Source organism: Notechis scutatus, chromosome Z, assembly GCF_049901735.1.
Source record: "Notechis scutatus isolate UNSWTSFEM ecotype Mainland chromosome Z, rNotScu1.2, whole genome shotgun sequence".
Lineage (NCBI taxonomy): Eukaryota > Metazoa > Chordata > Lepidosauria > Squamata > Elapidae > Notechis > Notechis scutatus.
Window position 1 is genome coordinate 20,929,324 of NC_142025.1, and position 13,869 is coordinate 20,943,192.

A 13,869-nucleotide genomic window follows, 5' to 3' on the forward strand; every position below is an offset into this window, starting at 1 on the left:
TGGGTCCTTCAAATACTTTGGACTATAATTCTGATCATCCCCAGAAGGTATAATGGCTGCTATGGCCCAACCCTATCGAGAAAGGTTATTTTAAAATGTTTACCTGCTTGGAGAAAACAGCCAAGTTAGGTTTTTCCTCTTCTGGGCCACCTTTTAAAGCTAGGTCATCAGACACACTATCACCTTGATTTTCAAAGGATAACTTCTTTTTCTTTCTGAGCTGATCTCTTACTCGGTAACCTCGATAAATACTCTGAATGATTAGTGCTGCCTTCGCTTCATCCTCTGTGATTTGTTGGTCAGCTTCAATAGGTTTCTGAGAGCTTCGTGCAGATCCTTCCTGGCTTTCCTGAGGAAAAACATGAGCCTGTTTTTTGTCAGTTGGATCACTTTTTTCTTGAGAAGCTTGCTGGCTTGGGTGGGAAATGAATTGGTTTTCGTCTTCTTTAGGGAGATTTTCCCTTTTTCCTGGGCTTGTTGCCATTTCGTCTTCTTTATTCTTGAGAAGTGATTCCCTGAAATAGACGTAATATATTTAGCGAAGATTACAGGAGACAGCTAGTGTAACCTTACAAGACCACTCAGGCCTAGTTTATGCATTAAACTGTCAATATAATACCTTTTTTTTCCAAATGAAAAGAAGGCAAAACATTTCTTTGGAGTGATGTTTTTTTTGCATGCAGCACATAAGTTTATTTTGTAAAATAAAGGTATATACTGTCATGTTAAATAATAGGATTTATGGTCATTAGGAGAAAGGTACTGAAGACAGCACTTTTCTGTATATTATGCCATTAAATGGAAAACAAAATGGTGCTTCTATTTTTATCACCTCACTGACTGTCAAACCATCCAGTAACAAATTCCTATCCTGTGAAATGGCCTTCCGTATCTATTGCCGAGAAAGAAGCAATGAACATGGAGAGGCCATTTGAATCTACTCCAGTACTAGCTCTTTGTCCCAATTGCACAAAGGCTTCATTTGAGTCACAATTTGTGATTCTAGACCTCCAATATCTGTGTTGCTGGGAAGGGGAGAATGAGATAATTCTTAAATTAAGAAGAGCTCTGCTGGACCAGGCCAAGGATGATCCAATTCAGTGCAGTAACATTTGGTACTGTTGGCCGGATCTCCAGTATCGTTTTTCCTTTTGATGCTTGATTGCGATCAGCTGCCATAGTAACAGGAATGGAGGCATGGTATTTGGGTTTGGGAAGTGAGCTGGTGTGATGAAGGCCCATGTGAACTAAAAGGGAGGTTTGCACTCAAGTATTAATATGCTGCTGAATGGAGTTGTTTACGCCCAATCAAGGCCAATCGTCTTAGAACTCCAGGTGGGTGAAAATACCTTAAGATGTGCTCCACGACACTATACGGAATGTGGATTAGATATTCAGCCTGGGTTCCTGGGGGGAAGGATTTGGGGAAACTTTAAATATGTAATTTTTGTGCCTTTTGGATCAGATTTTACTTTTCTTTCACTGCTATCATTTCAAACTCAGTAAAAAAATACCTCTTTTCTACTTCAATGGAGTTGGTGGTTTTCTTTCTTGGGTTTTCTTTCTTGGGTTTTGAATGGAGGCAGGCCACTAATGCATCTGTTTTAGTAATCTGCATTCCAAACTGAGTACCAGCTAAAAAGGCTATTATTATTTTCTTTCTTGCATTTTTAAGTATCCTATATTTTCAGCATCTTTAGTCTATCCAAGAGCGATTTAAAAATGCATTTTCTTCCATTCCAAATGGAGCCCAGAATCCAAAATAAATTTCACATCTCATTTAATGAATAAAACATTAAAGAATACAGGTTGTGGGTTTTTTTTTTTTTTTGCACATGCACATGCATAGTTTTAACACATACACCTTTCCTTATGTTATCGTTTGAAAACAAAACTTAGTATGATGAAATCTCTTTAAGAAAGACTGCATGGAATGGTGATATTTGAAATGAAACAGAAGATTGTCGTTTATTGCAGAAGAGTTGGCATTTAACAGAATAATCATAAGTAAAATAAAATACTACCTTATTTTTTTGAGACTTGTTCTCTCCCTGTAGCCTCTGAAGTAAGACTGAATTGTTATTGCAGCGTTGTTTATTTCTTTAGCTCCCTTTTGGATCAAGAATCTTCTTGTAACTAATATAAATCATCGTAAGAATAAATTTAATTTATTGTGGTAAATCAGCATATTTAAACTAACTCTTCCTTAATCTGGCACTTTTCAGATTGGATTGGCGGACTGTTTTCATCTCTTTCTCCCAAACTTAGCCTGCTGGGTCTATAGCTGTAGATGATATGAATTGTTCTTCTCAGCTGCTGGAGAATGCCAGCTTGGGAAGCACTGGGTTAAACAATTAATGTGTTATGTGGTATGATTTTCATGATCTCTATCCAAGATAGTGAGAATTTCCTTTTTTTAAAGATACAGGTTTATGTTATTAGACACACAAGTCTTCCGTATTAATTGGATTCAATTGAATAGAATAGGGTAGGATAGAGTAGAGTAGGATAGAATAGAATAACAGACCTTGGAAGTCTTTTACTATAACTCCCTGCTTAGGCAGGAAACCCGATACCATTTCAGACAAATTGTTATCCAATCTCTTCTTAAAAACTTCCAGTGTTGGAGAATTCACAACTTCTGGAGGCAAGTTGTTCCACTGATTAATTGTTGTAACTGTCAGGAAATTTCTCCTTAGTTCTAAATTGCTTCTCTCCTTGATTAATTTCCACCCATTGCTTCTTGTCCTGCCCTCAGGTGCTTTGGAGAATAGCTTGACTCCCTCTTCTTTGTGGCAGCCTCTGAGATATTGAAACACTGCTCTCATGTCAGATAACAGATAATCAGAGTTGGAAGGGACCTTGTAGGTCATCTAGTCCAACCCCCGCCCAAGCAGGAGCCCCAAACACCATTTCTGACACCATTTCTGACAAATGGCAGTCCATTTGAAAGTCTCAAGTGATGGCGCTCCCACAACTTCTGAGGGCAAGCTGTTCCATTGGTTGATTGTTCTCACTGTCAGAAAGTTTCTCCTTATTTCCCGGTTAAATCTCTCCTTGTTCAGTTTCCATCCATTATTCCTTGTCTGGCCTACAGGTGCTTTAGAAAATAGCTTGACCCCCTTCCTCCCTGTGGCAGCCCCTCAAATATTGGAAGACCGCTATCATGTCTCCCCTGGTCCTTCTTTTCATTGGACTAGACATTTCCAAGTCTACCAAGATCCTTCTGTATCAATTTCATCACAATACTTGGTTGATGGATAAGCATCTTCCACCAAATTTCATAAAAGCAAGTTTGTTTAGGAATGTGTGATCATAAGTCACAGTTCTGCTGTTCAATGCCTTGCCTTCATTTTTTATAACCTAGCATTTATTTGCTTCAGTCACATCATGCCCCGCTCCTCTTTCCTGATTTCCCTTGTTCAAACTTTTCTTTTGGGTTCCTAAAATATCACCTCAATGCCCTGGTTTTGCTGTTATTCTTCCTTCTTTGAAGTCACTGGGCTCTAAATTCTCATGGGATTTAACTGTCTTTGCCTACTTCCCCTATCTGGAAAGTATTTTTTTCCTCCCCCAACCTGTCCCTCCTTCCCAGATAGAGTGAATGGGGAGGGATACTAAACAAGGGTGGAACGACAACTTTCGATTCAATATTCTATTTCTCACTGCCATTGGCTGATAGGATCACAGTTTCAGAAACAATTTCTGGTTACTGCAATAATTCTGCTCATATAGGCTGCCTATTGCTTCAGCAGGAAAGTCTATGAAAAGCTCCTATTTGAATTACAACTTTAACAAAAATAGTTCAAGTTCTAGATTCTGATTTCTAGCTCTGACATCTGGCTTTACTCCTGCGTCCTAGCTCAGGCTGAAAGACATTAAGCAGAAATAGAAGAAACAGTTTTTCCTTCTAATTCTATTTGATAGCTATGCATTCTGACTTTACAAACCTTGATGCTATAAATGGAAAGTCTTACCTGACTGGAGTTTGATAACCCACATAGCTGTTCCATATACACTCTTTGCCTCTGCAAATGCTTTGCGAGTGATATATCCCCTGTAAACTGAAGACAGAAGGTGAAAACCTCTAAAATAGACGTCTCCAATCTTGGCAACTTTAAGACTTGTGGACTTCAACTCCCAGAATTCCTCAGCCAGTTGGCTGAGAAATTCTGGGAATTGAAGTCCACAAGTCTTAAAGTTAAAAAAGTCCACAAGTCTTAAAGTTGCCAGGGTTGGGATCCCTGCTCTAAAGCAAGCTGTTGTATTTTCCTACACCTAGTTACCTAGTTATTCACATCTGCAAGGAGGAAAGGAGTGGATGAAAAATTATTATTTAGGACAAACTTTGATGACTTTGTGGCATACTTCATGGTTTGAAAGAGGGCAATGAAGACTATAGGGACTGGACCATGTAACAAAATAGGTGGACCTACACAGATGCAGTCAGTATAAATATTTTGTTTTGAAACTGGACTTCAAGATGAGGCTCTGCCTTTCATTTGTAAAATTGTGACACCTCCAAAGATAGAAAACAAGAAGACTGGCAAAAAAGCAAACAAGGAAAATGAGAAAAAAATATGGCTTAAGCACATTAAGTACATCTGAAATCATAAGTTCCCCACTCCTGTTTTAGGATGTCAAATACAATGACATTTTATGTAGTGATCCAGGCTCATGACAAGAAGACACAAGTTGATTCAACATAATGGGATAGCTTTCATTTAGGAACAAGAATGCATCTTTCCTCTCAAAATGGAAAATTCATACTTTAAAGGAGATCAAATTGAAAATGGATTTGGGGATCAAACTGCCATTTTTGAAAAGTTTAAATCCCAAACAAGATGCTCTATCTTTTCAGCTAAAGCCTTGCAGTTGCTTAATCAACAATCAGCTTAATTAATCTTTCTCACCTTACACTTTCAGGTTTTATGTATTTATTTGTTTATTTGACAACACTGTCAGAGAACTTCTCTAGTAATGATAATGCTCACAATATTAGACAATTTTCTGCTGGGAAATGAAGTGTATGAGTAGACTAGACTGTCTGCTGTAATGAAAAGCCATCAAGGCAAGAAACTTTTAAAAGATGAAATGGTCAAGCTGGAAATGGATTCTGACACTAAGATGAGAAAAGGAAGATGAGAACAAAGCAAAAAAGAAGGGAAACATGGGACTACATTACTGGCACTTGGTATTTCCTGAATGAAAAATAACTTTACAACAAAATAGTACAATTGACTTGCAGGGCTGCCGCGACGTGCAGTAAGTTCACATGGTGCAATAGGATTGTGTGTTTGTTAATAGGATTCACTGAGTTAGCGATTTTCTGTCTTCACTGTGAGTTGTATTGTGTTGGGGGGGGGGTCCACAAAGGGAGGCTCAGCTAATCTCATTGAATACATGTTGTACTCTGACAATAAAGGTTTGAATTGAATTGAATACTATTTTAGCGATTTGAAAATTAAGGGGGTGGAGAATATCTTCTCATATTTCCTTGACAAGAGATATAAATCAATCTTATTGGCAGGATCTGCCAACTTCCTGGCAATCTCCTACTTTGGTTACAGGTTGATTTTCCTCAGATATTCTCCAAGTCACCAATTCAAGACTCTATAGAGAAAGGGAAGGGCAACTACAGAAATAAAAATGTCATCAAGATAACAAAATTTGCATTATAACATCCCAATACAAGCTCTGTCCCTTCCATAGTTGTATGTGACATCATCATACAAATAAAAAATGGCAGAGTTTACTTTGTGATGCATGCTTGTGATGCCCATCACAAAGGGAAATCTTCATGTATGCAGACTTGAATTTTCAGATAAAAGTCAAGCTATCACTACAAAGTAGAATAACAGAACAAAATTATATTTAGTGAAAATTAAAGCAAAAGTAAAAATGGGTATTTTCTTTTGTTTTATACCTGACTGCCTTATTCTATGTAAATACGTATATATGTGATGCTAAAAATATTTTTATTACCTGATTGTATTTTAATTGAACTTGCTTGCCTTTTTTCCTTCAACCTTTTAAATCTGTTTGAATGAAGCCATTTTCTCACATAGGTTTGAATCAAAACAATCCTGTGTATTGTCTCCTTTCGCTTTATGTTTAGTTGATCTATATGGTAGTACTTTAGAAAAACCTGTTGTTAAAAAAGAGGATCACTATAAATTATAAAAAGGAAACCCACTTAATTCCATAGATAGCATTTCCAATGATGATTGCTCTCTAGCTAAGAGGAAGCCACCAAATATCTGCCTTAAAACAAAACCCAGCAGTATTGGAAGTCAGGGATGATTAGATATGAAAAATGTCCAGGGAACAGAAGTTCCAATTTTATGGTGGTAAAATGTCAAATAGCCTGTCAAATAGAGGCAATTCTGAATCTGGCACTGAATTCTAGATAAAATAATTTCACTTTTTAGATGATTGTAATGGTCCAACATGCAGAAACAATCTTTGCAATATATTCTAAGTATTTATGAAACAGTGAACAAAATAACCAGAATCCAAAGTCAGAAATATATTAGTTAATAATAACTATTAGACTAACTTCAAGCTAATGAGTTTGCATCCACCCCCATTCAAATCATGAGTCTCTAGCCACATCTCTCAAAGTTTAAAAAAAGATTTATTAAGACTGAAGTTAATAGTGAACCTGCTACTGGGGTGTAGCCAACTCTGAGACACAACTCTGAGGCACATCATTCATTTCACTCTTGACCCTGGTCTTCCCCCACCACCTGGATGTATATTTTCCAATGGGACACATCCATAGCCAAGAGTCATTAATAATGCTCTCCAGTAATAATCTTGCATGCCAGAAACTTTGGCCGCCTAGCAATTATCCATTAAAACATTTAAGGAATGCACTACTTCCTCCACTCCCTTTCTACTGGCAACTCTAAAAGACCAGAGAAATATTTTTGAGTTGACAGAGTTCACTATAACTTTTCATCAAATTATATTAAATAAGTGACAAAAAGGGAGGATAATTTTTTTAAAAACTGGTGGATGTAGCTATTGACGGCATGTGAGTCAGCCTGCATAACACTGTACTCTTGATTATCCTGCTTGTTTCAGCACTGCAGAAAATATTACAGGTGGTTAGTGGTAAAGCATGGAAATACTACCTTTGTTTTTCCAACCATCCATTTATTCAACTTGGCTTTTTCCAAGATGGCAGTACAAGTAGCAGAATTTATAGGAAGTTCATTGCTGGAATTGTAACAGAGGAAATAGTATCTACAAGAGAAAGAAAGATTCCAGGAAGGAAAGAAAGAAAAAGAGTGAGAAGAAAAATGTCCAACTCATGCATTTGTAGGAGATATTGTATTTACTGTTTATTAGATAAGCAGTAAACAACCTTTACAATACATACTTAGACATCAAGCTAAAAGGCTATTCAAATGCTGAGGAGCACTCAAGTGACAGAAACTGCAAACTAAGCATCACTGACTATGTTTCAATTTATCCACCCATTCCTACTGTACAGAAGGAACATATTTTCCTCCTGTCTAGCTCATTTTTCAGAGAGAAAATGGAATCAAGGTGGCCACTGTACATTTTTCCTGCCTTTGTTAAGTCTTGTCAGCTTTGATAGGTATAACATGAGTGACAACACTGTCTTTTGAAAAACTGTCTTAGTTTGTACAATGTAAGCAAATCTTTTTTTAAAATAAAAGTTTTATTTAAGTTTTCACAAAACATACAAATACAAATAAAATACACTGCTCAAAAAAATAAAGGGAACACAAAAATAAGACATCCTAGATCTGAATGAATGAAATATTCTTATTAAATACTTGGTTCATTACATAGTTGAATGTGCTGACAACAAAATCACACAAAAATTATCAATGGAAATCAAATTTAGCAACCATAGAGGTCTGGATTTGGAGTTACACTCAAAATCAAAGTGGAAAAAAACACTACAGGCTGATCCAACTTTGATGTAATGTCCTTAAAACAAGTCAAAATGAGGCTCAGTAGTGTGTGTGGCCTCCACGTGCCTGTATGACCTCCCTACAATGCCTGGGCATGATCCTGATGAGGTGGCGGATGGTCTCCTGAGGGATCTCCTCCCAACCTGGACTAAAGCATCCCCCAACTCCTGGACAGTCTGTGGTGCAACGTGGCATTGATGGATGGAGCAAGACATGATGTCCCAGATGTGCTCAATTGGATTCGGGTCTGGGAAACGGGCTGGCCAGTCCATAGCATCAATGCCTTCGTCTTGCAGGAACTGCTGACACACTCCAGCCACATGAGGTCTAGCATTGTCATGCATTAGAAGGAACCCAGGGCCAACCACACCAGCATATGGTCTCACAAGGGGTCTGAGAATCTCATCTCGGTACCTAATAGCAGTCAGGCTACCTCTGGCGAGCACATGGAGGGCTGTGTGGACCCCTAAAGAAATGCCACCGCACACCATTACTGACCCACTGCCAAACCGGTCATGCTGGAGGATGTTGCAGGCAGCAAAAGGTTCTCCATGGCATCTCCGGACCCTGTCACTTCTGTCACATGTGCTCAGTGTGAACCTGCTTTCATCTGTGAAGAGCACAGGGCGCCAGTGGCAAATTTGCCAATCTTGGTGTTCTCTGGCAAATGCCAAACGTCCTGCACAGTTTTGGGCTGTAAGCACAACCCCCACCTGTGGATGTCGGGCCCTCATACCACCCTCATGGAGTCTGTTTCTGACCATTTGAGCAGCCACATGCACATTTGTGGCTCGCTGGAGGTCATTTTGCAGGGCTCAGGCAGTGCTCCTCCTGTCCCTCCTTGCACAAAGGTGGAGGTAGCGGTCCTGATACTGATCCTACGGCCTCCTCCACGTCTCCTGATGTACTGGCCTGTCTCCTGGTAGCGCCTCCATGCTCTGGACACTATGCTGACAGACACAGCAAACCTTCTTGCCACAGCTCGCATTGATTTGCCATCCTGGATGAGCTACACGACTTGAGCCACTTGTGTGGGTTGTAGACTCTGTCTCATGCTACCTTTAGGGGGGCCACACAGTCCTCCATGTGCTCGCCAGAGGTAGCCTGACTGCCATTAGGTACCGAGATGAGATCCTCAGATCCCCCAGGAGTTGGGGGATGCTTTAGTCCAGGTTGGGAGGAGATCCCTCAGGAGACCATCCACCACCTCATCAGGAGCATGCCCGTGTTGTAGGAGGTCATACAGGTACGTGGAGGCCACACACACTACTGAGCCTCATTTTGACTTGTTTTAATGACATTACATCAAAGTTGGATCAGCCTGTAGTGTTTTTTTCTACTTTAATTTTGAGTGTAACTCCAAATCCAGACCTCCATGGGTTGCTTAATTTTGATTTCCATTGATAATTTTTGTGTGATTTTGTTGTCAGCACATTCAACCATGTAATGAACAAAGTATTTAATAAGAATATTTCATTCATTCAGATCTAGGATGTCTTATTTTTGTGTTCCCTTTATTTTTTTTGAGCAGTGTATATCTGTGTATATCTGTATAACAATAGTAAATGGAATAATTATTCTATTCAAGTACAGCTCTGCCATTAATATTAATAATAATCTTTTACGTTTCTATTTCTTTTAACAAACATTACCTAGTAATATCAGTTGTCTTTCACTTTAATCATCCATATTTCATATTTTACTTATTACTGTCTTTAAATAAAAAACCAAACAATAGTTATTAACAGTAGTCAATAAAGTTATTATTCTTATTCAAGTTCATCTTGTCAACTAATAAAAATCTTCCATGTTTCTTTTCAGTTTTTTTTAAACTTTCTTTTTAAATCATTGAGAGCCTTATTCTCTTTACAAACAAATATTCCACTATACATCAATAGAAATTTTTTCTATCACTTTAATCATCTAACATATTTTCTAACCCTTTTCTATTTCTAATATAACAATGCTATCCCATGCACCCTTGCAGAATCCTCTCCTTAAGTTAAATTTTAACCATTGTCTCTGTGTCTTTTAAATAGGTTTATACCTTTAATTCTTGTACGCTTTTCCTGTACCTCTATATCTTGTTTCTGTCCTTTGTAGCTTCTATTCCTTTCCCTCTTCCCTCTCTTCTTCTCCCTCCCCTTTTTATTCCCTTTTCTATCTGATTCTCCCTTCTGTGATACTCCCTTCTGCTTCTTCCTGATATTATGATTACTTTCCAAATTACTCTTTTTTTGGTTGTTGCTTCAGTGCTTAAGTTTTTAACTCCTTTCCCTTTTTTAGCCCATTTAAAATTGCTTGGTCATTAAAAATGGTTTCTTCGTTGTCCCGCTCTTCTTGTTCTGCCAGTGTTTCTTGTTGTTTTTCATAGTTCAAGATCTCCATTTCTAAAAATTGAAATACAAAGCCAAAAGATCCTCTTCATCCTCTTCCCTCTTGTGCTTCTTCTTTTTGTTCTTTAATTCTCATTTTTAACTCTTCAATGAGTGATGCCATTTTAAAAAATTTTAAACAACCCCCAATTGATTTTATTTTGTTTCATTAGGATCCTCCATCCAAAGTTCCAGGAATCATCCAATAATTCAAAACTTTTTCTTGCTTCTTTTCTCACTTTCTCTTTCCAGGGGCTTTGTTATCTTATAACAAGGTTTCAGCTACAATGTATCTTTTGCAAGCCTTGTTAAAATTCTACTATCGATTTTTTTTCAGTTCCAGGTGGTCTTCTCCATTTTCCAGATTCCACCCTCTTTTTTCCTTTTTTCCTCCACTGCTTTCTTTCTTTTTTTAAAGAAATGTTTTAAATTATCTAAGAATCTTTATCCCCTTGACACATTATTTTCAGCTAGAAATAGCCTATTAATGTCAAAGTGGATTAGTTCCAAGTCAATTAAAACTGTCACTGTGAGAGGAAAAAAAGCCAATTTTGTTTCCTTTCTCTTTCTCTTTTGCCGCTTAAAATCTTTTTAGGAATAGTATTAGTCTTTAAAATTCCAGGTACCTTAAATAGATGTTCTCCATTCAACCCGGTCAGTCAAACTTTCTCCTTTAAACTTCCTCCTGCACAATCTTATCTCGTTGGGTTCTTCTTTGAGGTGGCCATTCTGACCACTACTGCAACCGCCTTTGGGAAAGGGAGTAATGGCCAGCCGAAGAGGAGAGATGCGGCTCTCCTCAAACCCACTGATGGCTCCCCCTTCTTCACCACCTCTACGGGGTGGCTTCAGCCCCAAATCCGGGCAGCTCGGGGCACTCCAGAGGTGAGCACAGATTAAAACCGTGCACAATCACGATTTTGGTCTGTCACCGAAGAAGCCCAAACCAGAAGTCCACAATGTAAGCAAATGTTTAAAGGATTGAATATTATAGCACTTTTTTTTGTTCGTCTGTTTATCCATTTCTCCATCCCCCCCCACCTAACTAAATTACCATAAATTACCACAATCTAGTTCAACTCCCATTACTTACATAGGGCCACACCCCACTAGAGGGGCCCAATTAATTTGATCATATTGGGAGAAGTAACAAGTTGTCCTCCTGGGAATTTGGATACCAATGTCAAGTAGTATTTTCTTCGATAAAAGGAACTTTCCTCAGGAATGGCCTCTAGTTGGAGACTGCTTTGTCTCCAACATTATGTGCCTTTAGGAAGAGCGTGAAAATAGAACTTTTCCAGAGGGTTTTGGGAGGTTAGATTCCAGAAATTGTTTTGAGATTTTTAAAATTGTATTTCTAAGGCCTTTTTGGTCTGCATTATTATGTTTGATATGAGATCTAGTTTGGTCAAGTGGATAGGGTTTCTGGCAGTGATGGGTTTCAAAAAATTTTTCCTACTGGTTTGGTGTGAGTAAATGCTTTGTGTGCACATAGCTTTTGCAACTCATCTTCTGCTGCAAGCCTTGTGTGTAAAACAGCTGATGCGAGGCAATCGGCTGTGCCGTGCAAAGCAGCTGACGTTGAAAAGCAGGAAATAAAGGTCAGTATAGAGCCGGGGTGGGTGGGAGGGCCCAGCAGCTGATCATCGGAGCAAACCAGTTCACTCACAGATGACGCTTGGAGCTACCGGTTCAGCCAAACCGTAAAATACCACCACTGGTATCAGGTTAGAAACCTGGGGACTGTGAGTTCTAGTTCTGCTTTAGGCATGATAGCTGGCTGGATGATGTTGGACCAATAACTTTCTCTCAGTTCATGATGTCCCACTCAGGTGACAAGCTGCCTCTGGTGACAATTCCCGTTTCAACCAAAAATTGATCAACATTTGGTTGATCTGAAAAAAGCAGACACTGCATTTGCAGGAAAACACTAGGATTTTTTTTTTATTACTTTGATCCAGCTGTGGTCTTTTTTGATAATTGTTGCAGCTTTTATATCTGTAAATAAATAATTCCGATAATTTAATTGTACAAATTAAAAATGCAATTTTGCACGCTTGTTGTTCCCTCTTCTTCTGGCCTTTCTAAGTGAAAAAAGCTGAGATTCTTCTTACTTCAAAGAGACAAAAAAGCAGTGGCTGGTGATTGTATGTATGTATGTGTGTGTGTGTGTGTGTGTGTGTGTGTGTTTTGGTTAGAATGCAGTGGTTAGAATGCAGTACTGCAAGCTACTTCTACTGCAGCCAGCTGCCTGCAATTTGGCAGATCGAATCTTACCAGGTCTCAGTTGACTCAGCCTTCCATCCATTAGAAATGGGTAAAATGAGGACCCAGATTGTTGGGGGTAATAGGCTGACTCTGTAAACCGCTTAGAGAGGGCTGTAAAGCACTGTGAAGTGGTATATAAGTTTAAGTGGTATTGCTATTGCTATTATACTCTATCTATCTATCTATCTATCTATCTATCTATCTATCTATCTATCTATCTATCTATCTATCTATCTATCTATCTATCTATCTATCATTTATTTATTTAATATGCCACCTCTCCTGCTTTTAAGGCAATACTGGCATTCTCTTGGCAGAAACACAAGCAGATAGAAAAACCAATAACACGGAAGGAAGGAGGAGCAGACAACCTTGTTTTACAAAGGACTTACCGCTTTATGAAGTTTGCAAAAAGAATACGATGAGAATAACCCTGTTGCCGAATCCGAGCTGTTTCCAAAATTCCAGTGTATCGCAACTGAATCAATACTTTTTCTTTGTCATATTTGTTTGCCTGTCGATGGTTGTTTGGTTTAATACAACGAACAAAATGAGGCTGGCCAACCTCCAGTTTGTACAACAAATCCATCAATGAGTTCTGAATGGAAATGATGGAAATAAAACATTTGGGATTCTTTTACAGACTCCATTTGCAAAAACTGATAAAGCTTCTATTGGCAAGAATAACTTAAAGAATAACTACAGATGATCATAAGTAAGAAAGAATTAGCTGCAATAACTGAGAGAGCAGCTATAAATACTCTCTTGTTTTCACAAATATTTTAAACAATTCAAAATTGAGTGAAGAAAATGTCAGGAAGAAGTAAACGTTTGGGGCCAATGAACATAGTTAGAACTATCATCAAGCTCCCATTTATAAAACATCAGTTGACCACAGAGCAAATAACTCTGTGTTTATGATTGATTTCCACCATAACCTTTAACTTGGATGATTCTTCTGGAAGATTTTTACTATCCCATCTTCTCTGAGATACCCTTTTGTTAGGATGCTTAGGAACCTTATAAGGGGAAGAGTCAAGATAGAAACACATTAACACATTACTTCCCTTATTTCAGAATGAAGTTGAGAGAAATACATGTAAATACAGATAATCCTTGACTTAGTTCATTTAGTGACCGTTCAAAGTTACAAAGGCACTGAAAAAAGTGACTTATGACTGTTTTTTACACTTATGACCATTGCAGCATCTCCATGATCACATGATCAAAATTCAGATGCTTGGAAAGTGGTTCGTATTTATGATGGTTGCAGT

General features: G+C 38.3%; 1 protein-coding gene across 2 annotated transcripts in view; it reads right to left on the minus strand.

Moving 5' to 3' along the window:
* MYO3A (myosin IIIA) overlaps positions 1–13,869 on the minus strand; it is a 97,240-nt gene that overhangs the window by 33,250 nt on the left and 50,121 nt on the right. For both annotated transcript variants that reach the window (XM_087948379.1, XM_087948380.1), the window contains 6 exons: positions 12,988–13,193; positions 7,140–7,251; positions 5,986–6,148; positions 3,978–4,064; positions 2,025–2,136; positions 104–515 (listed from right to left, as the gene is read on the minus strand). In XM_087948379.1, coding sequence (XP_087804505.1) covers positions 104–515; positions 2,025–2,136; positions 3,978–4,064; positions 5,986–6,148; positions 7,140–7,251; positions 12,988–13,193 — 1,092 coding nt within the window. The remainder of the gene's footprint in view (positions 1–103; positions 516–2,024; positions 2,137–3,977; positions 4,065–5,985; positions 6,149–7,139; positions 7,252–12,987; positions 13,194–13,869) is intronic.